The 27078-nt window shown below is 35.9% G+C and overlaps 1 protein-coding gene and 10 non-coding genes across 11 annotated transcripts in view; 9 read left to right on the top strand and 2 right to left on the bottom strand.

Moving 5' to 3' along the window:
• The first annotated feature begins 193 nt into the window (after positions 1 to 193).
• trnaf-gaa (transfer RNA phenylalanine (anticodon GAA)) lies at positions 194 to 266 on the top strand. Its single transcript has one exon. It is a non-coding gene; the product is annotated as a tRNA-Phe (tRNA).
• Positions 267 to 889: 623 nt separating this feature from the next.
• trnar-acg (transfer RNA arginine (anticodon ACG)) lies at positions 890 to 962 on the top strand. The gene has a single exon. It is a non-coding gene; the product is annotated as a tRNA-Arg (tRNA).
• Positions 963 to 2115: 1153 nt separating this feature from the next.
• On the bottom strand, positions 2116 to 2202 carry trnay-gua (transfer RNA tyrosine (anticodon GUA)). The gene is given in 2 exon segments: positions 2116 to 2151; positions 2166 to 2202. It is a non-coding gene; the product is annotated as a tRNA-Tyr (tRNA).
• Positions 2203 to 2819: 617 nt separating this feature from the next.
• On the bottom strand, positions 2820 to 2892 carry trnaf-gaa (transfer RNA phenylalanine (anticodon GAA)). Its single transcript has one exon. It is a non-coding gene; the product is annotated as a tRNA-Phe (tRNA).
• A 2204-nt stretch (positions 2893 to 5096) lies between these two features.
• Positions 5097 to 5183, top strand: trnay-gua (transfer RNA tyrosine (anticodon GUA)). The gene is given in 2 exon segments: positions 5097 to 5133; positions 5148 to 5183. It is a non-coding gene; the product is annotated as a tRNA-Tyr (tRNA).
• A 454-nt stretch (positions 5184 to 5637) lies between these two features.
• Positions 5638 to 5710, top strand: trnaf-gaa (transfer RNA phenylalanine (anticodon GAA)). The gene has a single exon. It is a non-coding gene; the product is annotated as a tRNA-Phe (tRNA).
• Positions 5711 to 6180: 470 nt separating this feature from the next.
• trnay-gua (transfer RNA tyrosine (anticodon GUA)) lies at positions 6181 to 6267 on the top strand. Its single transcript is given in 2 exon segments — positions 6181 to 6217; positions 6232 to 6267. It is a non-coding gene; the product is annotated as a tRNA-Tyr (tRNA).
• A 750-nt stretch (positions 6268 to 7017) lies between these two features.
• Positions 7018 to 7104, top strand: trnay-gua (transfer RNA tyrosine (anticodon GUA)). The gene is given in 2 exon segments: positions 7018 to 7054; positions 7069 to 7104. It is a non-coding gene; the product is annotated as a tRNA-Tyr (tRNA).
• Positions 7105 to 7902: 798 nt separating this feature from the next.
• Positions 7903 to 7989, top strand: trnay-gua (transfer RNA tyrosine (anticodon GUA)). Its single transcript is given in 2 exon segments — positions 7903 to 7939; positions 7954 to 7989. It is a non-coding gene; the product is annotated as a tRNA-Tyr (tRNA).
• Positions 7990 to 8790: 801 nt separating this feature from the next.
• trnay-gua (transfer RNA tyrosine (anticodon GUA)) lies at positions 8791 to 8877 on the top strand. The gene is given in 2 exon segments: positions 8791 to 8827; positions 8842 to 8877. It is a non-coding gene; the product is annotated as a tRNA-Tyr (tRNA).
• Positions 8878 to 10838: 1961 nt separating this feature from the next.
• LOC133581922 (nucleolar protein 9) overlaps positions 10839 to 27078 on the top strand; it is a 70099-nt gene continuing 53859 nt past the window's right edge. The window contains exons 1-2 of the mRNA XM_061936023.1: positions 10839 to 10952; positions 26598 to 26824. Of these exons, the coding sequence (XP_061792007.1) occupies positions 26599 to 26824 (226 nt within the window). The 5' untranslated portion in view covers positions 10839 to 10952; position 26598. The remainder of the gene's footprint in view (positions 10953 to 26597; positions 26825 to 27078) is intronic.

Here is a 27078-nt window from a genome sequence, read left to right as displayed (position 1 = left end):
CAGTATTGGACTTGATGCATGATTTAATATGACTGATGTGTGCTTTGTGCTGTTAGTTTATCCCTTGTACTGTTCTGCTGACCAATACTAGGCTCTGAGACCCCTTGGAAAGGCCTCCTTGCAGCCCTCAAAAGTTACCAACAGGGCAGACCTTGGTACATTTTAAAAAGTGAACCCAAACCCTGTTAGTATAGCTGAAATAGCTCAGTTGGGAGAGTGTCAGACTGAAGATCTGAAGGTCCCTGGTTCGATCCCGGGTTTCAGCACAACTCTGTGTTCTTCTTCATTTCTCCTAAACCTATCACCGGGTGAATTCATCTTTCTGTGCCTGATCACGAGACTGGAACCTCCTTTTCCAATCATTTTCCACGTTTTGTCCGTCCAATCACAGCACGAATACAATGTTTTTAATACAATGCTTTCTTCGTAAATAATAATCAAATGTGTCTTATTTGTCAGGATTCTCTTTGTTAGTAATGCTCCATAGTTATTCAATAAGAATATGCATTTATTATGATAAATATCTATTTTATTTCATTACAGTATTAGCCTTGATTTATGATCTAATATGACTAGTATTATGTGCTTTTGTGCTGTTAGTTTATTTATTGGTAAAATTGCAAGATAAGCTCAGTCAGTCGATCAATAATATATTGTCATTGTTATAAACAACAGTTATACATAACAACATTTTGTTGAAGAATAGTACACCTACACTTGAGGGAAAAAGTATTTGCCTCCTAGGAACTATTGAAATGTTCTTAACAATTCCGCCCAATGTTTGCAATATTCATATTATTCTTGGTAGTAAAACATTCTTCAATGACTCATGTTGGTATATTTTCAGATGCACAATAAACATTCCAAATGTAAGATACGTCATCTCATAGGGCCAGTGGCGCAATGGATAACGCGTCTGACTACGGATCAGAAGATTCTAGGTTCAACTCCTGGCTAGCTCGTTGATCTTTGTTGATTGAACTGAAACAAAACTCAATACCTTCTAAACACTGATTTGCCCAACGTCTGAGAGAACAACCATATTGGCAATCTCAGGTGAAATTGAATTAGTCAGGATGTTCAGTGACAAACTGGGAATTATCAAAGCTGAAGCTTGCCAATTGCTTGAACCCAAACCTCATTTTTGACAGTCAAGCCAGTTTTACATCGTCATCAACAAAGAAGGTTTTGACCAAAAAAGAAGCTCCACTCCCGAAGTGGCCAACCCTAAGCTGGTTTTAACTTGGATGCTCCCCTGAATTTTGCCAGAAGCATTTTGCTTAATTTTTTAGAGACCCTGAAATGCTCAGTCATGGAGCGTAAGACATTCTTTTTGAGTTTCCGGGATTCAAGTACCTGTTCTGCTGACCAATACTCCTTCCAGCCCTCAAAAGTCATCGACTCTTTGGCTGTCTTGCGGTAGTTGACTCCTGGACCAGAACCAAAATCTGCCAATTGTATGATAGATGTTGATATGATAGATAGATGTTTACTTTAAGCGGAACAAATGTACTGCCATGACTGAGCATTTCAGGGTCTCTAAAAAATTAAGCAAAATGCTTCTGAAGAATGTTTTACTACCAAGAATGTTATGATTATTGCAAACATTTGGCAGATTTTTCAGATATTTTCAAAAGTTGTTAGGAGGCTAATAATGAAATATTCAAGTGTAGATGAACTATGCTTCAGAAAATGTTGTTGTTATGTTTTAATGTTGTTTATAACAAAGACAATAAAGTATTGATCGATTGACTTAGCTTATAATGCAATTTTACCAAGGGATAAACTAACAGCACAAAGCACACATCAGTCATATTAAATCATGCATCAAAGCCAATACTGTAATGACATCAAATAGATATTTTGAATGTTGCCAGAGTACCTGCTTGGTTTCACATCTTGTTCAACCACTTACCATACGGAACAAGATACCTCTTTTTCAAAAATCATCATTAAAAAGAGGGTATGTGCCGTGACCCGGATTTGAACAAGGGTTGCTGCGGCCACAACACAGAGTACTAACCACTATACGATCACGGCTGTAGCTACCTATTCTGATTGATAATGTGTTTGCTCTCCTTTTTTGAATGACGTCACATAAAAACAGTTAAGAGATCCTTCGAGCCGGAGTTGAACCAGCGACCTAAGGATGTCAGCATTAGCAACTACAGTCCTCCGCTCTACCAACTGAGCTATCAAAGGTCCTGCTGTCTTTTTGTCTTTAGGAATTCAATTAATTAAAATCTAATTAACCATTGGACAGCGTTGCAGACATTTGTAATAAAAGGTAATAATGGAAGAACCAGCTTCTACAGTATACGAGAGATGCTAAAAACTGTAAAAACCGACTGATTGCCTTACTTTTTGACATGATATTAACACTTCTTAACAAGATTTAGGAGTGACTCTAGACAAGTGGTCAAGTGATGCTAACTCCGATTGTTTTTGTCGCTTTATTAGGCATCAATGTTTATTGACCGATTTGATTGATTTACTTGTTTTAGATGCACCTTCATGTCACACTGAACCCAGCTTTATTACTCACAGTTTCAAGTTATACAGTCCAAGAGAAACCCCTGAGGCAACAAATGTATGTTTGAAACAGGTAAGGGTCAGTTAAAGACCAGACATTGGCTTAAGGGACAATACATCATTTAACAACGTAATGGTTGTCCAAATTAAAAATAAAGAAAGGTGTGTGACAACTGATGCTAGGATTCCACCAGTAAGGCTGGCAGGTCAGGGAGACCATTTCAGTAGAGGAAGAGTCACAGAAGTCTCCTTTGTAAAAACAATTGGATAAGAATAATGTATAGAAGTGCTGAAACCCGGGTTTGAACAAGCGACCTTCAGATCTTCAGTCTGACGCTCTCCCAACTGAGCTATTTCAGCTAAACCACATGTTTTTCGGTTCACTTTTTGAAATGTAACCAAGGTCTGCACTGTTGGTGACTTTTGAGGGCTGGAAGGAGGCCTTTCCAAGGGGTCTCAGAGTCTAGAATTGGTCAGCAGAACAGGTGCTTGAATCCCAGAAACTCAAAAAGAATGTCTTACGCTCCATGACTGAGCATTTCAGGGTCTCTAAAAAATTAAGCAAAATGCTTCTAAAGAATGTTTTACTACCAAGAATGTTATGATTATTGCAAACATTTGGCAGATTTTTCAGAAATTTTCAAAAGTTGTTAGGAGGCTAATAATGAAATATTCAAGTGTAGATGAACTATGCTTCAAAAATGTTGTTGTTATGTATTAATGTTGTTTATAACAAAGACAATAAAGTATTGATCTATTGACTGAGTCTATAATGCAATTTTACCAAGGGATAAACTAAGAGCACAAAGCACACATCAGTCATATTAAATCATGCATCAAGGTCAATACTGTAATGACATCAAATATATATTTTGAATGTTGCCAGAGTACCTGCTTGGTTTCACATCTTGTTCAACCACTTACCAGAGGGAACAAGATAACTCTCTTTCAAAAAGAGGAAGTTTGAAGAAAGGGTAAAGTGCCGTGACCCGGATTCGAACCGTGGTTGCTGCGGCCACAACACAGAGTACTAACCACTATACGATCACGGCTGTAGCTACCCATCCTGATTGATAATGTGTTTGCTCTCGTGATGTCTAATGTTAAACCATCTGCTCAAGCCACATTCTGTTTGAACGACATCATGGAAGAGAATCTCATTCAGTGTGCTAATACCTAATTTCTGGGGACATTTCTGTCTCATCCAACAAATAAAGTCAATGGACTTCCTCATTCATCCAGGTCATTGTATTCTCAGGTCATGAAATGGATCACAACTGGATTGTTCAGTTTGTCCTAAAAGACGTTTGGCTCCTTATACAAGCAGGCTTCATGCTGGCACGGCTTGTCAGCCATGAGAGTGACCTACATTTTTTTCTAGACCTCTCCCTTCACTTCATAGATTCATACAGCTGTTGTGGTGGTGTTAAGGTGGACATTAGCATACCTGATAGAGGCCAAGGTCCGAGCGGTAATGGTTTATACAGACGTCCTCAGGATGTCTGCGGTATTTTGATTCTTTTTTTAATGACATCATATAAAAATGTGATGGGTGATACTTCGTGCCGATTTTGAACCAGCGACCTAAGGATTTCAGCATCAGCAACTTCAGTCCTCAGCTCTATCAACTGAGCTATCGAAGGGTCTGATGTGGACATCAGCTTCTATAGTACATTAGACATTAGACATTCTATTTGAGTTTCCGGGATTCAAGTACCTGTTCTGCTGGCCAATACTAGGCTCTGAGATCCCTGTGGAAAGGCCTCCTTCCAGCCCTCAAAAGTTACTAACAGTGCAGACCTTGGTTACTTTTTAAAAAGTGAACCAAAAACCATTTGGTATAGCTGAAATAGCTCAGTTGGGAGAGCGTCAGACTGAATAACTGAAGGTCCCTGGTTCAAATCATTGTTTCAGCACATCTATGGGTTCTTCTCAACCAGTTGGTTTTACAAAGGAGACTTCTGTGGCTCTTCCTTGACTGAAATGGTCTCCCTGACCTATCAGCCTTACTGGTGGAATCCTAGCATCAGTTGTCACACACCTTTCTGTCATTTTTAATTTGGACAACCATTACGTTGTTAAATGATGTATTGTCCCTTAAAGCCAATGTCTGGTCTTTAACTGACCCTTACCTGTTTCAAACATACATTTGTTGCCTCAGGGGTTTCTCTTGGACTGTATAACTTGAAACTGCGAGTAATAAAGCTGGGTTCAGTGTGACATGAAGGTGCATCTAAAACACTTACAGCAAAAGATTAACCACAACTTTTTCATACAAGTAAATCAATCAAATCGGTCAATGAACATTGACGCCTGATTAACTGACAAAAGAAATCGGAGTTAGCATCACTTGACCACTTGATCGAAAGAGACTTTGTCTAGAGTCACTCCTAAATGTTGTCAAGAAGTGTTAATATCATGTCAAAAAGTAAGGCAATCAGTCGGTTTTTACAGTTTTTAGCATCTCTCGTGTACTGTAGAAGCTGGTTCTTCCATTATTACCTTTTATTGCAAATGTCTGCAATTCTCTCAATTGTATTCCTAAAGATAAAATGACAGCAGGACCTTTGATAGCTCAGTTGGTAGAGTGGAGGACTGTAATTGCTAATGCTGACATCCTTAGGTCCCTGGTTCAACTCCGGCTCGAAGGATCCTTTAACTGTTTTTATGTGACGTCATTCAAAAAAAGAATCATAATAATGTCCGACATCCTCAGGAAAAGGGTGGAGTGAGCCATGATCGTATAGTGGTTAGTACTCCGTTTTGTGGTCAAATCCGGGTCACGGCACTTTACCCTTTTTTCAAACTGACCTTTTTTGAAAGACAGGTATCTTGTTTCCTCTGGTAAGTAGTTGAACAAGATGTGACACCAACCAGGTACTCTGGTAAAATTCTAAATATCTATTTGGTGTCATTACAGTATTGGACTTGATGCATGATTTAATATGACTGATGTGTGCTGTTAGTTTATCCCTTGTACTGTTCTGCTGACCAAGACTAGGCTCTGAGATACCCATGGAAAGGCCTCCTTGCAGCCCTCAAAATTTACCAACAGGGTAGACCTTGGTTATATTTGAAAAAGTGAACCCAAACAATTTAAGTATAGCTGAAATAGCTCAGTTGGGAGATCGTCAGACTGAAGATCTGAAGGTCCCTGGTTCGACCCCGGGTTTCAGCACAATTCTCCTAAACCTATCAACAATTGAAATGTTCTTAAAAATTCTGTCCAATGTTATAAATATTCATATTATTCTTCGTAGTAAAACATTCTTCAATGTCTCATTTTGGTATATTTTCAGTTGAAAAATAAACATTCAAAATGTCTTCATAAAAGATTGTCAAAACGTACATGGTCAAAGTTTGAGCTTTAAAAACACTTTTGGGAGTTCAATTAGGTTTGACGCACATAAGATCGGTCAATAAATATTGACGCTTAAGACACACAAAAAAAAAATTCGAGTTAGCACCACTTGAATATTGATCGAAAGAGACTTTGTCTAGAGTCACTCCTAAATCTTGTTAAAAAAGTGTTCATATCATAGTGTCAAAAAGTAAGTAACTTTTTTTAGTTTTTTAGCGTCTCTTGTGTACTGTAGAAACTGGTTCTTCCAGTATCATCTTTTATTCCTAAAAGACTCAACAGCAGGACCTTCGATAGCTCAGTTGGTAGAGCGGAGGACTGTAGTTGCTAATGCTGACATCCTTAGGTCGCTGGTTCAACTCCGGCTCGAAGAATCCCTTAACTGTTTTTATGTGAAGTCATTCAAAAAAGAATCATAATAATGTGCGTCATCCGAAGGAAAAGGGTGGAGTGCCATCCCCGGGTTGGAGAAGTAGTACCTCGGAGTCTTGTTCACGGCGTCTTCAGTAATGCGGATGCCCTATCGATCCTTTGTGGTAAAGAAGGAGCTGAGCCACAAGACAAACCTCTCAATTTACCGGTCAATCTACGTTCCCATCCTTACCTATGGTCATGAGCTTTGGGTTATGACCGAAAGGACAAGATCACGGGTACAAGCGGCCCAAATTAGTTCCCTCTGCCGGGTGGCGGGGCTCTCCCTTAGAGATAGGGTGAGAAGCTCTGTCATCCGGGAGGAACTCAAAGCCACTGCTCCTCCACATGGAGAGGAGAGATGAGGTGGTTCGGGCATCTGGTCAGGATGCCACCCGAACGCCTCCCTAGGAAGGTGTTTAGGGCACGTCCGACCGGTAGGAGGCCATGGGGAAGACCCAGGACACGTTGGGAAGACTATGTCTCCCGGCTGGCCTGGGAACGCCTCGGGGCGTTTTAAGCTCAGTCAATTGATCAATACTTTATTGTCTTTGTTACAAACAACAATAATACATAACAACAACATTTTTGAGCATAGTACTGTAGAAGCTGGTTCTTCCATTATTACCTTTTATTACAAATGTCTGCAACTGTGTCCAATGGTTAATTAGATTTTAATCAATGGAATTTTTAAAGATAGACTGACAGCAAGACCTTCGATAGCTCAGTTGGTAGAGCGGAGGACTGTAGTTGCTAATGCTGACATCCTTAGGTCGCTGGTTCAACTCCGGCTCGAAGGATCCCTTAATTGTTTTTATGTGACGTCATTCAAAAAAGAATCATAATGATGTCCGACATCCTTAGGAAAAGGGTGGAGTGCCATCTCAGGGTTGGGGAAGAAGTACCTCGGAGTCTTGTTCACGAGTGAAGGAAGAGTGGTTCGTGATATCAACAGGCGGATCGGTGCGGCGTCTTCACTAATGCGGATACCCTATCGATCCTTTGTGGTAAAGAAAGAGCTGAGCCGGAAGACAAAGCTCTCAATTTACTGGTCAATCTACGTTCCCATCCTTACCTATGGTCATGAGCTTTGGGTTATGACCGAAAGGACAAGATCACGGGTACAAGCGGCCCAAATTAGTTCCCTCAGCCGGGTGGCGGGGCTCTCCCTTAGAGATAGGGTGAGAAGCTCTGTCATCCGGGAGGAACTCAAAGCCACTGCTCCTCCACATGGAGAGGAGCCAGATGAGGTGGTTCGGGCATCTAGTCAGGATGCCACCCGAACGCCTCCTTAGGGAGGTGTTTAGGGCACGTCCGACCGGTAGGAGGCCATGGGGAAGACCCAGGACACGTTGGGAAGACTATGTCTCCCGGCTGGCCTGGGAACTCCTCGGGGCGTTATAAGCTCAGTCAATCGATCAATACTTTATTGTCTTTGTTACAAACAACAATAATACATAACAACAACATTTTTGAAGCATAGTACTGTAGAAGCTGGTTCTTCCATTATTACCTTTTATTACAAATGTCTGCAACTGTGTCCAATAGTTAATTAGATTTTAATCAATGGAATTCCTAAAGATAGACTGACAGCAAGACCTTCGATAGCTCAGTTGGTAGAGCGGAGGACTGTAGTTGCTAATGCTGACATCCTTAGGTCGCTGGTTCAACTCCGGCTCGAAGGATCCCCTAATTGTTTTTATGTGACGTCATTCAAAAAAGAATCATAATAATGTCCGACATCCTCAGGAAAAGGGTGGAGTGCCATCTCCGGGTTGGGGAAGAAAGTACCTCGTTGTCTTGTTCACGAGTGGGGGAAGAGTGGATCGTGATATTGACAGGCGGATCGGTGAGGCGTCTTCAGTAATGCGGATGCTATGTCGATCCATTGTGGTGAAGAAGGAGCTGAGCCGGAAGACAGAGCTCTCAATTTACCGGTCGATCTACGTTCCCATCCTCACCTATGGTCATGAGCTTTGGGTTATGACCGGAAGGACAAGATCACGGGTACAAGCGGTCCAAATGAGTTTCCTCCGCCGGGTGGCGGGTCTCTCCCTTAGAGATAGGGTGAGAAGCTCTGCCATCCGGGGGGAGCTCAAAGTAAAGCCGCTGCTCCTCCACATAGAGAGGAGCCAGATGAGGTGGTTCGGGCATCTGGTCAGGATGCCACCCGAACGCCTCCCTAGGGAGGTGTTTAGGGCACGTACGACCGGTAGGAGGCCATGGGGAAGACCCAGGACACGTTGGGAAGACTATGTCTATCGGCTGGCCTGGAAACGTCTCGGGGCGTTATAAGTTCAGTCAATCGATCAATACTTTATTGTCTTTGTTACAAACAACAATATTACATAACAACATTTTTGAAGCATAGTACTGTAGAAGCTGGTTCTTCCATTATTACCTTTTATTACAAATGTCTGCAACTGTGTCCAATGGTTAATTAGATTTTAATCAATGGAATTCCTAAAGGTGGACTGACAGCAAGACCTTCGATAGCTCAGTTGGTAGAGCGGAGGACTGTAGTTGCTAATGCTGACATCCTTAGGTCGCTGGTTCAACTCCGGCTCGAAGGATCCCCTAATTGTTTTTGTGTGACGTCATTCAAAAAAGAATCATAATAATGTCCGACATCCTCAGGAAAAGGGTGGAGTGCCATCTTTGGTTTGGGGAAGAAGTACCTCGGAGTCTTGTTCACGAGTGAGGGAAGAGTGGATCATGATATTGACAGGCGGATTGGTGCGGCGTCTTCAGTAATGCGGATGCTATGTCGATCCGTTGTGGTGAAGAAGGAGCTGAGCCGGAAGACAGAGCTCTCAATTTACCGGTCGATCTACGTTCCCATCCTCACCTATGGTCATGAGCTTTGGGTTATGACCGAAAGGACAAGATCACGGGTACAAGCGGCCCAAATGAGTTTCCGCCGCCGAGTGGCGGGTCTCTCCCTTAGAGATAGGGTGAGAAGCTCTGCCATCCGGGGGGAACTCAAAGTAAAGCCGCTGCTCCTCCACATGGAGAGGAGCCAGATGAGGTGGTTCGGGCATCTGGTCAGAATGCCACCCGAACGCCTCCCTAGGGAGGTGTCAGACCGGTGGGAGGCCACAGGGAAGACTCAGGACACGTTGGGGAGTCTATGTCTCCTGGCTGGCCTGGGAACGCCTCAGGATCCCCGGGGAGGAGCTGTACAAAGTGGCTGGGGAGAGGGAAGTCTGGGCTTCTCTGCTTAGGCTGCTGCCCCTGTGACTCGACCTCGGATAAGCGGAAGAAGATGAATGGGTGGATGGATCCTAAAGAGCAGAACACAACAGATCTGTCGATAGCTCAGTTAATAGAGCAGAGGACTGTAGTTGCTCATGCTGAAATGAAAAATTAATTTTGCAACACTAGGTATCATTCAGAACTAATGTAAAGCATCCAAACAGAAGAGTAAGTGATTATTACATTTTAACAGAAGTGTAGATAGAACAAATCCCAGGCTCGGGATCTTTCTGTGTGGAGTTTGCATGTTCTCCCCGTGGCTGCGTGGGTTCCCTCCGGGTACTCCGGCTTCCTCCCACCTCCAAAGACATGCACCTGGGGATAGGTTGATTGGCAACACTAAATTGGCCCTAGTGTGTGAATGTGAGTCTGAATGTTGTCTGTCTATCTGTGTTGGCCCTGCGATGAGGTGGCGACTTGTCCAGGGTGTACCCCGCCTTCCGCCCGATTGTAGCTGAGATAGGCTCCAGCGCCCCCGCGACCCCAAAGGGAATAAGCGGTAGAAAATGGATGGATGGATGGATAGATAGAACATGTTAAAACAGAAAATAGGCAGATATTAACAGTAAATGAATATTTAATTTTTACAGTTTGTCCCTCATAATGTGTACAAAATAATAGGTGTATAAATGACACAATATGTTACTGCATACGTCAGCAGACTAATTAGGAGTCTTTGTTTGTTTACTTACTACTAAAAGACAAGTTGTCTAGTATGTTCACTATTTTATTTAAGGACTAAATTACAATAATAAACATATGTTTCATGTACACAAAATTTTTTTTTGTTAAAATAAAGCCAATAATGAAATTTTTTGGGGTCCCCTTTATTTAGAAAAGTTACCATCTGCAGTGAAGTTTTCAAACGACCGCAAGTCTTGAACTATACAAAATGTTTCAATATTTGCTTTATATACTACCGTAGTTACTATGGCCATTCAAGTCACAGCAGAGGCGGTATAGTTCGTGCCAGCAACTTGAGGGTTGCAGTTTCGATCCCCGCTTCCGCCATCCTAGTCACTGCCGTTGTGTCCTTGGGCAAGACACTTTACCCACCTGCTCCCAGTGCCACCCACACTTTGTTTAAATGTAACTTAGATATTGGGTTTCACTATGTAAAGCGCTTTGACTCACTAGAGAAAAAGCCCTATATAAATATAATTCACTTCACTTCACTTCATCTGACGTAATGAGGGCTTTTCAAACATGCGTCATAGTTTCAAAGCTGTATTAATTTTTTAGGACATTGTCCGCGCTTTTAAACGACACTTCATGGACTGACCATGTGGTGGCGGTAGCTTGCGTTTCGCCGATATCCGCAGAAGAAGAAAAGGTTTCCGCCTTTTACCGGAAGTACAGTCGCTCAACTTTGCCGGAGTAAAGTCGCTAACACGTGAGTACAAAATGATTTATTTTCTTTCTCTTTCGGTTAACTGCTGACTTTAAATTCCTTATCGTCAGTTTAGGACGTTTTTTATTACTCGAATTCCTTCGCTACAACGTTGCAATGTTGTGCCTGTTCACGTATCTAACCCTCACTCGAACAGCCTTCAAATAATAATAAACCTGCAAAAAGGCAGCAGACCTAGGGTGACCATTTCCATGACACCAAAAAGGAGGACATTATGCGGCATATCAATAAATTACTATGGTGTACATAGGACTCTGGTGTACTCTTATTTATAGTACAATTTTGAGTGGTTTAAAGATGATGTTTGTGTGGCTGAATAGGAAAAATATTAAAGTCAAGTGTTTGTTAACAGTATTTGTATTTATTCAATACATTGTGGTGTTCAAAAAGTGACCACTGAGATGAATCTTTTCAAGTGCAGAGTGCCACAAAGCATAACATGTGTGGACTTAAATGTAGTTAACATATATAATTTAAAAAAAATGACACAAAAAATTGTCCACATCAACATCAAGGCTGCTTGCTGCATATCTGGTTGCGTTATGCAGAATATGGGCCAAACAGTTTGCAGGGAGCACATCTGTTTGGCTCAGTTTCAGCTTCTGATACACACTGTTGTGTTTGCCACAATTGACACTGGCATTATCTGCTGCATATGCAGACATGTTTTTCACCTCTAAGCCAGACATCTCAAGTTTTGCCAGCAGCTGGTTTGTTATGGCTTCTGACGTTTCGTTGCTGTCACTATAAAAATCCAACAGGACATGTTGGATGCCTTCATCAAAGTGAAAATACCTTACCACAATGGGAAAACACTTGTTTGTTGCTTTATTTGAGGCGTCGGTTGCCACGGAAAAGGGTAGGTTGTTTTCTTTTATGTAGTCGGTATGTTCCTGTACCGAATAGTGAGTGATGACGTTCTCGCACAATGCCTTGGCTTTTGTTCGGCCACAGGCCATCCCTTTAGCTGTGGGCTAGTCACTGAAAATCTCCCGGTCCACTTTCATGCCGCAGTCTAAACTTCTGTAGGACTGGTGATGCTTTACAGCAGTGGTTCTCAACCTTTTTTCAGTGATGTACCCCCTGTGAACATTTTTTTAATTCAAGTGCCCCCTAATCAGAGCAAAGTATTTTTGGTTGAAAAAAAGAGATAAAGAAGTAAAATACAGCACTATGTCATCAGTTTCTGATTTATTAAATTGTATAACAGTGCAAAATATTGCTCATTTGTAGTGGTCTTTCTTGAACTATTTGGAAAAAAATATATAAAATAACTAAAAACTTGTTGAAAAATAAACAAGTGATTCAATTATAAATAAAGATGTCTACACATAGAAGTAATCATCAACTTAAAGTGCCCTCTTTGGGGATTGTAATAGAGATCCATCTGGATTCATGAACTTAATTCTAAACATTTCTTCACAAAAAAAGAAATCTTTAACATCAATATTTATGGAACATGTCCACAAAAAATCTATCTGTCAACACTGAATATTGCATTGTTGCATTTCTTTTCACAGTTCTTTTTGACAGACATTTTAGTGAGGGTCAAACCATCATGGCATGGGCGAAACTCTGGATTTATGGTAATGAATGGAATAGCCTACTTGATTTGATGTTCAGTTTATGAACTTACATTACATTACATACCCCCAGGGGTACGCGTACCCCCATTTGAGAACCACTGCTTTACAGCATGGTACACCTTGCACAGCTCCGCAGCAGTTATCTTGTCATCCAGGGGCGACGAAACTTCACGAAAAAATGTCCTCATTGAAGAGGTACCTGCCGCACGTTTATTACTTTTATGTTTATCCGTACCCGCATGCCGTTCAATTGCAGCTTTCCCCTGACTACTTACGTTGACATCACATCGACAAAGTGTGCAGAAGCCATGGAATGAGTCTCGGCTGCTTTTCGTTATAAATTCGTGCTCTTTTATCCATTCAGAATTAAACGAGGTCTTGCGTTTTGGCATGATGCTAACTTTCTGTCAATGTCATGCGCAGCAGCACATGGACCCTTGTTTACTTTTTTAACCAATGATAAGCAGATTTGTATCCGACACCGCTCTGAGCCAATCATTTGATACGTTACTGCGTTGGGGCATTTTTTACGGTCTTTGATTGGCTATTGCGCTGCAGCCCAGCAAAGATGAAAAAACTCCGCTCTTCAAGCCTAGTGCCTCAAAAAGGAGGACAAATACGTGTCCGGCTTGATGCTGCGCCGGACGCCGGACAGGGCATTAAAAATCCGGACTGTTCGGCCTAAATCCGGACACCTGGTCACCCTAAGCAGACCATTACGTCACATTTGTAATTCTTTATATAAATACACTAACGATGACGTATAATAACACTAAATAACATTAGAGATGCGTTTGTAAAATTCCAGATTTGCATTTGCACCTAAATACATTTTGGGTCTACAAGAGATGTGATTGACAGGTGATCAATACAAGGTGTACTAAGTAGTGTTGTCCCGATACCAATATTTTTGGTACCGGTACCAAAATGTATTTCCGATACTTAACTACGAAGGATAAAAACACTGAATATTGACAACATATGAACGTCACCCCCCCTCTCCATCATAATATTTTACAATATTATTATTATTATTATTACAATATTAACTATGGAGGATAAAACACTGAATATTGACAACATATGAACGCCACCCCCCCTCTCCATCATAATATTTTACAGTATTATTATTATTATTACAATATTAACTATGAAGGATAAAACACTGAATATTGACGACATATGAACACCACCCCCCTCTCCATTGTAATATTTTACAATATTATTATTATTATTATTACAATATTTTACAATATTAACTATGAAGGATAAAACACTGAATATTGACAACATATGAACGCCACCCCCCCCCTCTCCATTGTAATATTTTACAATATTATTATTATTATTATTACAATATTTTACAATATTAACTATGGAGGATAAAACACTGAATATTGACAACATATGAACGCCACCCCCCCTCTCCATCATAATATTTTACAGTATTATTATTATTATTACAATATTAACTATGAAGGATAAAACACTGAATATTGACGACATATGAACGCCACCCCCCTCTCCATTGTAATATTTTACAATATTATTATTATTATTATTACAATATTTTACAATATTAACTATGAAGGATAAAACACTGAATATTGACAACATATGAACGCCACCCCCCCCCCTCCATTGTAATATTTTACAATATTATTATTATTATTATTACAATATTTTACAATATTAACTATGGAGGATAAAACACTGAATATTGACAACATATGAACACCACACCCCCTCTCCATTGTAATATTTTACAATATTATTGTTACAATATTTTACAATATTAACTATGAAGGATAAAACACTGAATATTGACAATATATGAACGCCACCCCCCTCTCCATTGTAATATTTTACAATATTATTATTACAATATTTTACAATATTAACTATGAAGGATAAAACACTGAATATTGACAACATATGAACGCCACCCCCCTCTCCATTGTAATATTTTACAATATTATTATTACAATATTTTACAATATTAACTGAGAAGGTTAAAACACTGAATATTGACAACATATGAACGCCACCCCCCCTCTCCATTGTAATATTTTACAATATTGTTATTATAATATTTTACAATATTAACTATGAAGGATAAAACACTGAATATTGACAACATATGAACGCCACCCCCCCCTCCATTGCAATATTTTACAATATTATTATTAATACAATATTTTACAATATTAACTATGAAGGATAAAACACTGAATATTGACAACATATGAACGCCACCCCCCCCTCCATTGCAATATTTTACAATATTATTATTATTATTAATACAATATTTTACAATATTAACTATGAAGGATAAAACACAGAATATTGACAACATATGAACGCCACCCCCCCCCTTCATTGTAATATTTTACAATATTATTATTATTATTATTACAATATTTTACAATATTAACTATGAAGAATTAAACACTGAATATTGACAACATATGAACGCCACCCCCCTCTCCATTGTAATATTTTACAATATTGTTATTACAATATTTTACAATATTAACTATGAAGGATAAAACACTGAATATTGACAACATATAAACGCCACCCCCTCTCCATTGTAATATTTTACAATATTATTATTATTAATACAATATTAACTATGAAGGATAAAACACTGAATATTTACAACATATGAACGCCACCCACCCTCTCCATTGTAATATTTTACAATATTATTATTATTATGAGTACAATATTTTACAATATTAACTATTAAGGATAAAACACTGAATATTGACAACATATGAACGCTACCCCCCTCTCCATTGTAATATTTTACAATATTATTATTATTAATACAATATTTTACAATATTAACTATGAAGGATAAAACACTGAATATTTACAACATATGAACGCCACCCCCCCGTCTCCATTGTAATATTTTACAATACTATTATTATTATTATTATTACAATATTTTACAATATTAACTATGAAGGATAAAACACTGAATATTGACAACACATGAATGCCACTCCCCCTCTCCATTGTAATATTTTACAATATTATTATTACAATTCTTTACAATATTAACTATGAAGGATAAAACACTGAATATTGACATCATATAAACGCCACCCCCCCTCTCTATTGTTATATTTTACAATATTATTATTACGGGACGGCGTGGCGCAGTGGGAGAATGGCCGTGCGCGACCCGAGGGTCCCTGGTTCAATCCCCACCTAGTACCAACCTCGTCATGTCCGTTGTGTCCTGAGCAAGACACTTCACCCTTGCTCCTGATGGGTGCTGGTTAGCGCCTTGCATGGCAGCTCCCTCCATCAGTGTGTGAATGTGTGTGTGAATGGGTAAATGTGGAAGTAGTGTCAAAGCGCTTTGAGTACCTTGAAGGTAGAAAAGCACTATACAAGTACAACCCATTTATCATTTATTTATTTATCATTACAATATTTAACAATATTAACTATGAAGGATAAAACACTGAATATTGACAACATATGAACGCCACCCGCCTCTCCATTGTAATATTTTACAATATTATTATTATTATTAGTACAATATTTTACAATATTAACTATTAAGGATAAAACACTGAATATTGACAACATATGAACGCCACCCCCCCTCTCCATTGTAATATTTTACAATATTATTATTATTATTAATACAATATTTTACAATATTAACTATGAAGGATTATACACTGAATATTGACAACATATGAACGCCACCCCCCCCCTCCATTGAAATATTTTACAATATTGTTATTACAATATTTTACAATATTAACTATGAAGGATAAAACACTGAATATTGACAACATATAAACGCCACCCCCCCTCTCCATTGTAATATTTTACAATATTATTATTACAATATTTTACAATATTAACTATGAAGGATAAAACACTGAATATTGACAACATATGAACGCCACCGCCTCTCAATTGTAATATTTTACAATATTATTATTATTATTAGTACAATATTTTACAATATTAACTATTAAGGATAAAACACTGAATATTGACAACATATGAACGCCACCCCCCCTCTCATTGTAATATTTTACAATATTATTATTATTAATACAATATTAACTATGAAGGATAAAACACTGAATATTTACAACATATGAACGCCACCCCCCCTCTCCATTGTATTATTTTACAATACTATTATTATTATTATTATTACAATATTTTACAATATTAACTATGAAGGATAAAACACTGAATATTGACAACACATGAATGCCACTCCCCCTCTCCATTGTAATATTTTACAATATTATTATTACAATTCTTTACAATATTAACTATGAAGGATAAAACACTGAATATTGACAACATATAAACGCCACCCCCCCCCTCTCTATTGTTATATTTTACAATATTATTATCACAATATTTTACAATATTAACTATGAAGGATAAAACACTGAATATTGACAACATATGAACGCCACCCGCCTCTCCATTCTAATATTTTTCCAATATTATTATTATTAGTAGTACAATATTTTACAATATTAACTATTAAGGATAAAACACTGAATATTGACAACATATGAACGTCACCCCCCCCCCCCCATCGTAATATTTTACAATATTATTATTACAATATTTTACAATATTAACTATGAAGGATAAAACACTGAATATTGACAACATATGAACGCCACCCCCCCTTTCCATTGTAATATTTTACAATATTATTATTATTATTAATACAATATTTTACAATATTAACTATGAAGGATAAAACACTGAATATTGACAACATATGAACGCCACCCCCCTCTCCATTGTAAAGTTTTACAATACTATTATTATTATTATTACAATATTTTACAATATTAACTATGAAGGATAAATGACTGAATATTGACAACACATGAATGCCACCCCCCCCTCTTCATTGTAATATTTTACAATATTATTATTATTATTACAATATTTTACAATATTAACTATGAAGGATAAAACACTGAATATTGACAACATATGAACGCCACCCCCTCTCCATTGTAATATTTTACAATATTGTTATTACAATATTTTACAATATTAACTATGAAGGATAAAACACTGAATATTGACAACATATAAACGCCACCCCCCTCTCCATTGTAATATTTTACAATATTATTATTACAATATTTTACAATATTAACTATGAAAGATAAAACACTGAATATTGACAACATATGAACGCCACCGCCTCTCAATTGTAATATTTTACAATATTATTAGTAGTAGTAGTACATTATTTTACAATATTAACTATTAAGGATAAAACACTGAATATTGACAACATATGAACGCCACCCCCCCTCTCATTGTAATATTTTACAATACTATTATTATTATTATTATTACAATAATTTACGATATTAACTATGAAGGATAAAACACTGAACATTGACAACACATGAATGCCACTCCCCCTCTTCATTGTAATATTTTACAATATTATTATTATTACAATATTTTACAATATTAACTATGAAGGATAAAACACTGAATATTGACAACATATGAACGCCACCCCCCCCCCCTCTCCATTGTAATATTTTACAATGATGTTATTATAATATTTTACAATATTAACTATGAAGGATAAAACACTGAATATTGACAACATATGAACGCCACCCCCCTCTCCATTGTAATATTTTACAATATTTTACAATATTAACTATGAAGGATAAAACACTGAATATTGACAACATATGAACGCCACCCCCCTCTCCATTGTATTATTTTACAATATTATTATTATTATTAATACAATATTTTACAATATTAACGATGAAGGATAAAACACTGAATATTGACAACATATGAACGCCACCCCCCCCTCTTCATTGTAATATTTTATAATATTATTATTATTATTACAATATTTTACAATATTAACTATGAAGGATAAAACACTGAATATTGACAACATATGAACGCCACCCCCCTCTCCATTGTAATATTTTACAATATTGTTAATACAATATTTTACAATATTAACTATGAAGGATAAAACACTGAATATTGACAACAAATAAACGCCACCCCCCCTCTCCATTGTAATATTTTACAATATTAATATTACAATATTTTACAATATTAACTATGAAGGATAAAACACTGAATATTGACAACATATGAACGCTACCCCCCTCTCCATTGTAATATTTTACAATATTATTATTATTAATACAATATTAACTATGAAGGATAAAACACTGAATATTTACAACATATGAACGCCACCCACCCTCTCCATTGTAATATTTTACAATATTATTATTATTATGAGTACAATATTTTACAATATTAACTATTAAGGATAAAACACTGAATATTGACAACATATGAACGCTACCCCCCTCTCCATTGTAATATTTTACAATATTATTATTATTAATACAATATTTTACAATATTAACTATGAAGGATAAAACACTGAATATTTACAACATATGAACGCCACCCCCCCCCCCCGTCTCCATTGTAATATTTTACAATACTATTATTATTATTATTATTACAATATTTTACAATATTAACTATGAAGGATAAAACACTGAATATTGACAACACATGAATGCCACTCCCCCTCTCCATTGTAATATTTTACAATATTATTATTACAATTCTTTACAATATTAACTATGAAGGATAAAACACTGAATATTGACATCATATAAACGCCACCCCCCCTCTCTATTGTTATATTTTACAATATTATTATTACGGGACGGCGTGGCGCAGTGGGAGAATGGCCGTGCGCGACCCGAGGGTCCCTGGTTCAATCCCCACCTAGTACCAACCTCGTCATGTCCGTTGTGTCCTGAGCAAGACACTTCACCCTTGCTCCTGATGGGTGCTGGTTAGCGCCTTGCATGGCAGCTCCCTCCATCAGTGTGTGAATGTGTGTGTGAATGGGTAAATGTGGAAGTAGTGTCAAAGCGCTTTGAGTACCTTGAAGGTAGAAAAGCGCTATACAAGTACAACCCATTTATCATTTATTTATTTATCATTACAATATTTTACAATATTAACTATGAAGGATAAAACACTGAATATTGACAACATATGAACGCCACCCCCCTCTCCATTGTATTATTTTACAATATTATTATTATTATTAATACAATATTTTACAATATTAACGATGAAGGATAAAACACTGAATATTGACAACATATGAACGCCACCCCCCCCCCCCTCTTCATTGTAATATTTTACAATATTATTATTATTATTACAATATTTTACAATATTAACTATGAAGGATAAAACACTGAATATTGACAACATATGAACGCCACCCCCCTCTCCATTGTAATATTTTACAATATTGTTAATACAATATTTTACAATATTAACTATGAAGGATAAAACACTGAATATTGACAACAAATAAACGCCACCCCCCCTCTCCATTGTAATATTTTACAATATTAATATTACAATATTTTACAATATTAACTATTAAGGATAAAACACTGAATATTGACAACATATGAACGCTACCCCCCTCTCCATTGTAATATTTTACAATATTATTATTATTAATACAATATTAACTATGAAGGATAAAACACTGAATATTTACAACATATGAACGCCACCCACCCTCTCCATTGTAATATTTTACAATATTATTATTATTATGAGTACAATATTTTACAATATTAACTATTAAGGATAAAACACTGAATATTGACAACATATGAACGCTACCCCCCTCTCCATTGTAATATTTTACAATATTATTATTTTTAATACAATATTTTACAATATTAACTATGAAGGATAAAACACTGAATATTTACAACATATGAACGCCACCCCCCGTCTCCATTGTAATATTTTACAATACTATTATTATTATTATTATTACAATATTTTACAATATTAACTATGAAGGATAAAACACTGAATATTGACAACACATGAATGCCACTCCCCCTCTCCATTGTAATATTTTACAATATTATTATTACAATTCTTTACAATATTAACTATGAAGGATAAAACACTGAATATTGACATCATATAAACGCCACCCCCCCTCTCTATTGTTATATTTTACAATATTATTATTACGGGACGGCGTGGCGCAGTGGGAGAATGGCCGTGCGCGACCCGAGGGTCCCTGGTTCAATCCCCACCTAGTACCAACCTCGTCATGTCCGTTGTGTCCTGAGCAAGACACTTCACCCTTGCTCCTGATGGGTGCTGGTTAGCGCCTTGCATGGCAGCTCCCTCCATCAGTGTGTGAATGGGTAAATGTGGAAGTAGTGTCAAAGCGCTTTGAGTACCTTGAAGGTAGAAAAGCGCTATACAAGTACAACCCATTCATCATTTATTTATTTATCATTACAATATTTAACAATATTAACTATGAAGGATAAAACACTGAATATTGACAACATATGAACGCCACCCGCCTCTCCATTGTAATATTTTACAATATTATTATTATTATTAGTACAATATTTTACAATATTAACTATTAAGGATAAAACACTGAATATTGACAACATATGAACGTCACCCCCCCTCCGTCGTAATATTTTACAATATTATTATAATTATTATTATTACAATATTTTACAATATTAACCATGAAGTATAAAACACTGAATATTGACAACATATGAACGCCACCCCCCCTCTCCATTGTAATATTTTACAATATTGTTATAATATTTTACAATATTAACTATGAAGGATAAAACACTGAATATTGACAACATATGAACGCCACCCCCCCTCTTCATTGTAATATTTTACAATATTATTATTACAATATTTTACAATATTAACTATGAAGGATTATACACTGAATATTGACAACATATGAACGCCACCCCCCCCCCCTCCATTGAAATATTTTACAATATTGTTATTACAATATTTTACAATATTAACTATGAAGGATAAAACACTGAATATTGACAACATATAAACGCCACCCCCCCTCTCCATTGTAATATTTTACAATATTATTATTACAATATTTTACAATATTAACTATGAAGGATAAAACACTGAATATTGACAACATATGAACGCCACCGCCTCTCAATTGTAATATTTTACAATATTATTATTATTATTAGTACAATATTTTACAATATTAACTATTAAGGATAAAACACTGAATATTGACAACATATGAACGCCACCCCCCCTCTCATTGTAATATTTTACAATATTATTATTATTAATACAATATTAACTATGAAGGATAAAACACTGAATATTTACAACATATGAACGCCACCCCCCCTCTCCATTGTATTATTTTACAATACTATTATTATTATTATTATTACAATTCTTTACAATATTAACTATGAAGGATAAAACACTGAATATTGACAACATATAAACGCCACCCCCCCCCTCTCTATTGTTATATTTTACAATATTATTATCACAATATTTTACAATATTAACTATGAAGGATAAAACACTGAATATTGACAACATATGAACGCCACCCGCCTCTCCATTCTAATATTTTTCCAATATTATTATTATTAGTAGTACAATATTTTACAATATTAACTATTAAGGATAAAACACTGAATATTGACAACATATGAACGTCACCCCCCCCCCCCCCATCGTAATATTTTACAATATTATTATTACAATATTTTACAATATTAACTATGAAGGATAAAACACTGAATATTGACAACATATGAACGCCACCCCCCCTTTCCATTGTAATATTTTACAATATTATTATTATTATTAATACAATATTTTACAATATTAACTATGAAGGATAAAACACTGAATATTGACAACATATGAACGCCACCCCCCTCTCCATTGTAAAGTTTTACAATACTATTATTATTATTATTACAATATTTTACAATATTAACTATGAAGGATAAATGACTGAATATTGACAACACATGAATGCCACCCCCCCCCCTCTTCATTGTAATATTTTACAATATTATTATTATTATTACAATATTTTACAATATTAACTATGAAGGATAAAACACTGAATATTGACAACATATGAACGCCACCCCCTCTCCATTGTAATATTTTACAATATTGTTATTACAATATTTTACAATATTAACTATGAAGGATAAAACACTGAATATTGACAACATATAAACGCCACCCCCCCTCTCCATTGTAATATTTTACAATATTATTATTACAATATTTTACAATATTAACTATGAAAGATAAAACACTGAATATTGACAACATATGAACGCCACCGCCTCTCAATTGTAATATTTTACAATATTATTATTATTAGTAGTACATTATTTTACAATATTAACTATTAAGGATAAAACACTGAATATTGACAACATATGAACGCCACCCCCCCTCTCATTGTAATATTTTACAATACTATTATTATTATTATTACAATAATTTACGATATTAACTATGAAGGATAAAACACTGAACATTGACAACACATGAATGCCACTCCCCCTCTTCATTGTAATATTTTACAATATTATTATTATTATTACAATATTTTACAATATTAACTATGAAGGATAAAACACTGAATATTGACAACATATGAACGCCACCCCCCCTCTCCATTGTAATATTTTACAATGATGTTATTATAATATTTTACAATATTAACTATGAAGGATAAAACACTGAATATTGACAACATATGAATGCCACCCCCCTCTCCATTGTAATATTTTACAATATTAACTATGAAGGATAAAACACTGAATATTGACAACATATGAACGCCACCCCCCTCTCCATTGTATTATTTTACAATATTATTATTATTATTATTAATACAATATTTTACAATATTAACGATGAAGGATAAAACACTGAATATTGACAACATATGAACGCCACCCCCCCCTCTTCATTGTAATATTTTACAATATTATTATTATTATTACAATATTTTACAATATTAACTATGAAGGATAAAACACTGAATATTGACAACATATGAACGCCACCCCCCTCTCCATTGTAATATTTTACAATATTGTTAATACAATATTTTACAATATTAACTATGAAGGATAAAACACTGAATATTGACAACAAATAAACGCCACCCCCCCTCTCCATTGTAATATTTTACAATATTACTATTACAATATTTTACAATATTAACTATGAAGGATAAAACACTGAATATTGACAACATATGAATGCCACCGCCTCTCCATTGTAATATTTTACAATATTATTATTATTAGTAGTACAATATTTTACAATATTAACTATTAAGGATAAAACACTGAATATTGACAACATATGAACGCTACCCCCCTCTCCATTGTAATATTTTACAATATTATTATTATTAATACAATATTAACTATGAAGGATAAAACACTGAATATTTACAACATATGAACGCCACCCACCCTCTCCATTGTAATATTTTACAATACTATTATTATTATTATTATAACAATATTTTACAATATTAACTATGAAGGATAAAACACTGAATATTGACAACACATGAATGCCACTCCCCCTCTCCATTGTAATATTTTACAATATTATTATTACAATTCTTTACAATATTAACTATGAAGGATAAAACACTGAATATTGACAACATATAAACGCCACCCCCCCCTCTCTATTGTTATATTTTACAATATTATTATTACAATATTTTACAATATTAACTATGAAGGATAAAACACTGAATATTGACAACATATGAACCCCACCCGCCTCTCCATTGTAATATTTTACAATATTATTATTATTATTAGTACTATATTTTACAATATTAACTATTAAGGATAAAACACTGAATATTGACAACATATGAACGTCACCCCCCCTCCATCGTAATATTTTACAATATTATTATTATTATTATTATTATTATTACAATATTTTACAATATTAACTAAGAAGGATAAAACACTGAATATTGACAACATATGAACGCCACCCCCCCTCTCCATTGTAATATTTTACAATATTATTATTACAATTTTTTACAATATTAACTATGAAGGATAAAACACTGAATATTGACAACATATGAACGCCACCCCCCTCTCCATTGTAATATTTTACAATATTATTATTACAATATTTTACAATATTAACTAAGAAGGATAAAACGCTGAATATTGACAACATATGAACGCCACCCCCCCTCTCCATTGTAATATTTTACAATATTATTATTACAATATTTTACAATACTAACTATGAAGGATAAAACACTGAATATTGACAACATATGAATGCCACCCCACCCCTCGCCATTGTATTATTTTACAATATTGTTATTATAATGTTTTACAATATTAACTATGAAGGATAAAACACTGAATATTGACAACATATGAACGCCACCCCCCCTCTCCATTGTAATATTTTACAATATTATTATTATTATTATTATTACAACATTTTACAATATTAACTATGAAGGATAAAACACTGAATATTGACAACATATGAACGTCACCCCCCCTCTCCATCGTAATATTTGACAATCAAACGGAACAAAAATGCAAAATGAATGAAATTAAATCTCCTTCCGCGTCCGTCCCTGACACCCGCATTTCAGGCTGTGAAGTGAATTATATTTATATAGCGCTTTTCTCTAGTGACTCAAAAGCGCTTTTACATCGTGAAACCCAATATCTAAGTTACATTTAAACCAGTGTGGGTGGCACTGGGAGAAAGGCGGGTAAAGTGTCTTGCCCAAGGACACAACGGTAGTGACTAGGATGGCGGAAGCGGGGATTGAACCCGGAACCCTCAAGTTGCTGGCACGACCACTATATATAGAAATATACAATATAAATTACGGAAATATTTTGTATAGTTCAAGACTTGCGGTCGTTTGAAAACCTCACTAGATACGCTCCTGTACTTGGTATCATTACAGTGGATGTCTGTCGTAGATCCACCCATGGCGTTTGTTTACATTTCTTGAATAAAAAAGAAAGTAAAACAATATAAAAACAGTGACAGTAATTAATGAAAAAAACGATAGATTTTGTGATGCTAAAAAATATCGATCATAGTAGTATTGACTAGATACGCTCCTGTACTTGGTATCATTACAGTGGATATCTGTCCAACTATGGCGTCTGCTGAAGATAAGGTCCTTTTAAAAAAAATAAATTAAATAAGATAAATGCATTTAAAACAATGTCTTGAATAAAAAAGAAAGTAAAACAATATAAAAACAGTGACATAGTAATTAATGAAAAAACAATAGATTTTGTGATGCTAAAAAATATCGATCGTAGTAGTTTTGACTAAATACGCTCCTGTACTTGGTATCATTACAGTGGATGTGTTGTAGATCCACCTATGGCGTTTGTTTACATTTTAACGCCGGTGAGCTATTGTATCCTCCTACGGTGTGTAGTGAAGCATGTTTAGCTATTCCTCGTCCTCCAGTGATAATGTTACTTGTAAGAAACATACTTTATTTGTCGCCATTGAGGCGAAGATTAGTGATTTAGAAGTAGCCATGTCTTAAAGCACATCTTCCTGAGGGCGTTTCAGTGTTATAACTTCACCTTTATCTTTACTTTTTACACCAAAATGCGTCCGTTCTCCCTTTTCTGTCTACACACTGTGTCTGCTTGTAAGTACTCTGTGTGTGCGCACGCTGCCGAACATGCTTCTCTGCTCGTAAAACCAGCAATGACACGACGTGACGTCATGCCCGGGAACCGGTACTTTTCAAACGGACTATAGTACCGTTTTTGATTCCTTAGTCACCTTTATCTTTAGTTTTTAAGCCAAAATGCGTCCATTCTCCCTTTTCTATCTACACACTGTGTCTGCTTGCAAGTACTCTGTGTGTGTGAGCTGCCGAACATGCTCCTCTGCTCGTAAAACCAGCAATATACTAGTACCGGTATACCGTACAACCCTAATTAAAAAGTCACTGAATCGATTTCAACTCACTGAATCGTTTTTGGGTGGTACAGTAAATTGTAACATTCTTTCAACTGTGTTTTTTTTGTATTTCTAAATTTAAAAAAAGGATGCTGGAAAAGTCAGACATGAAGAAGACCCAGAAAAGAGGTGACAAGAAAAGGCCCGACCATGCAGATGCCGGCCATGGAGGAGAGAAGAGGCGGAAAACGGCGGAAGACGGGTGGAAGGCTCCAGGCGATCGTGGGAAAAAGCGTCTGGACGCGGAGAGCGTCGGCTACTTTCGTCGAATTGGGGAGAGACTGAAGGAAGACTTTGAAGATGCTGAGGCGAGAGGTAAGTATTTTCGTGGCACCCAAATGAGTCCAGGGAAGAAAAAAAAGAAGAATTGTTATTTTAGGAGAGTTCATTGACAGTCACGATTTAGTCAATTTAATTATAGTACTCGGTAAAAGGTTTATTTTTAAGGCCAAAAAAAGATATTCACTTAGTATTACTTTCTTATAAAACATTTATTCAGTATTTTTTAACTTTAGAAAGTTATATGGTCGAAACTGATAAAGATGCCAAAAAACATTAAAAAAAGATGG

This window comes from Nerophis lumbriciformis, linkage group LG03 (assembly GCF_033978685.3).
Source record: "Nerophis lumbriciformis linkage group LG03, RoL_Nlum_v2.1, whole genome shotgun sequence".
NCBI lineage: Eukaryota > Metazoa > Chordata > Actinopteri > Syngnathiformes > Syngnathidae > Nerophis > Nerophis lumbriciformis.
The sequence above is the reverse complement of the archived record's forward strand: the minus strand, read 5'-3'. Positions and strand labels throughout refer to the sequence as shown.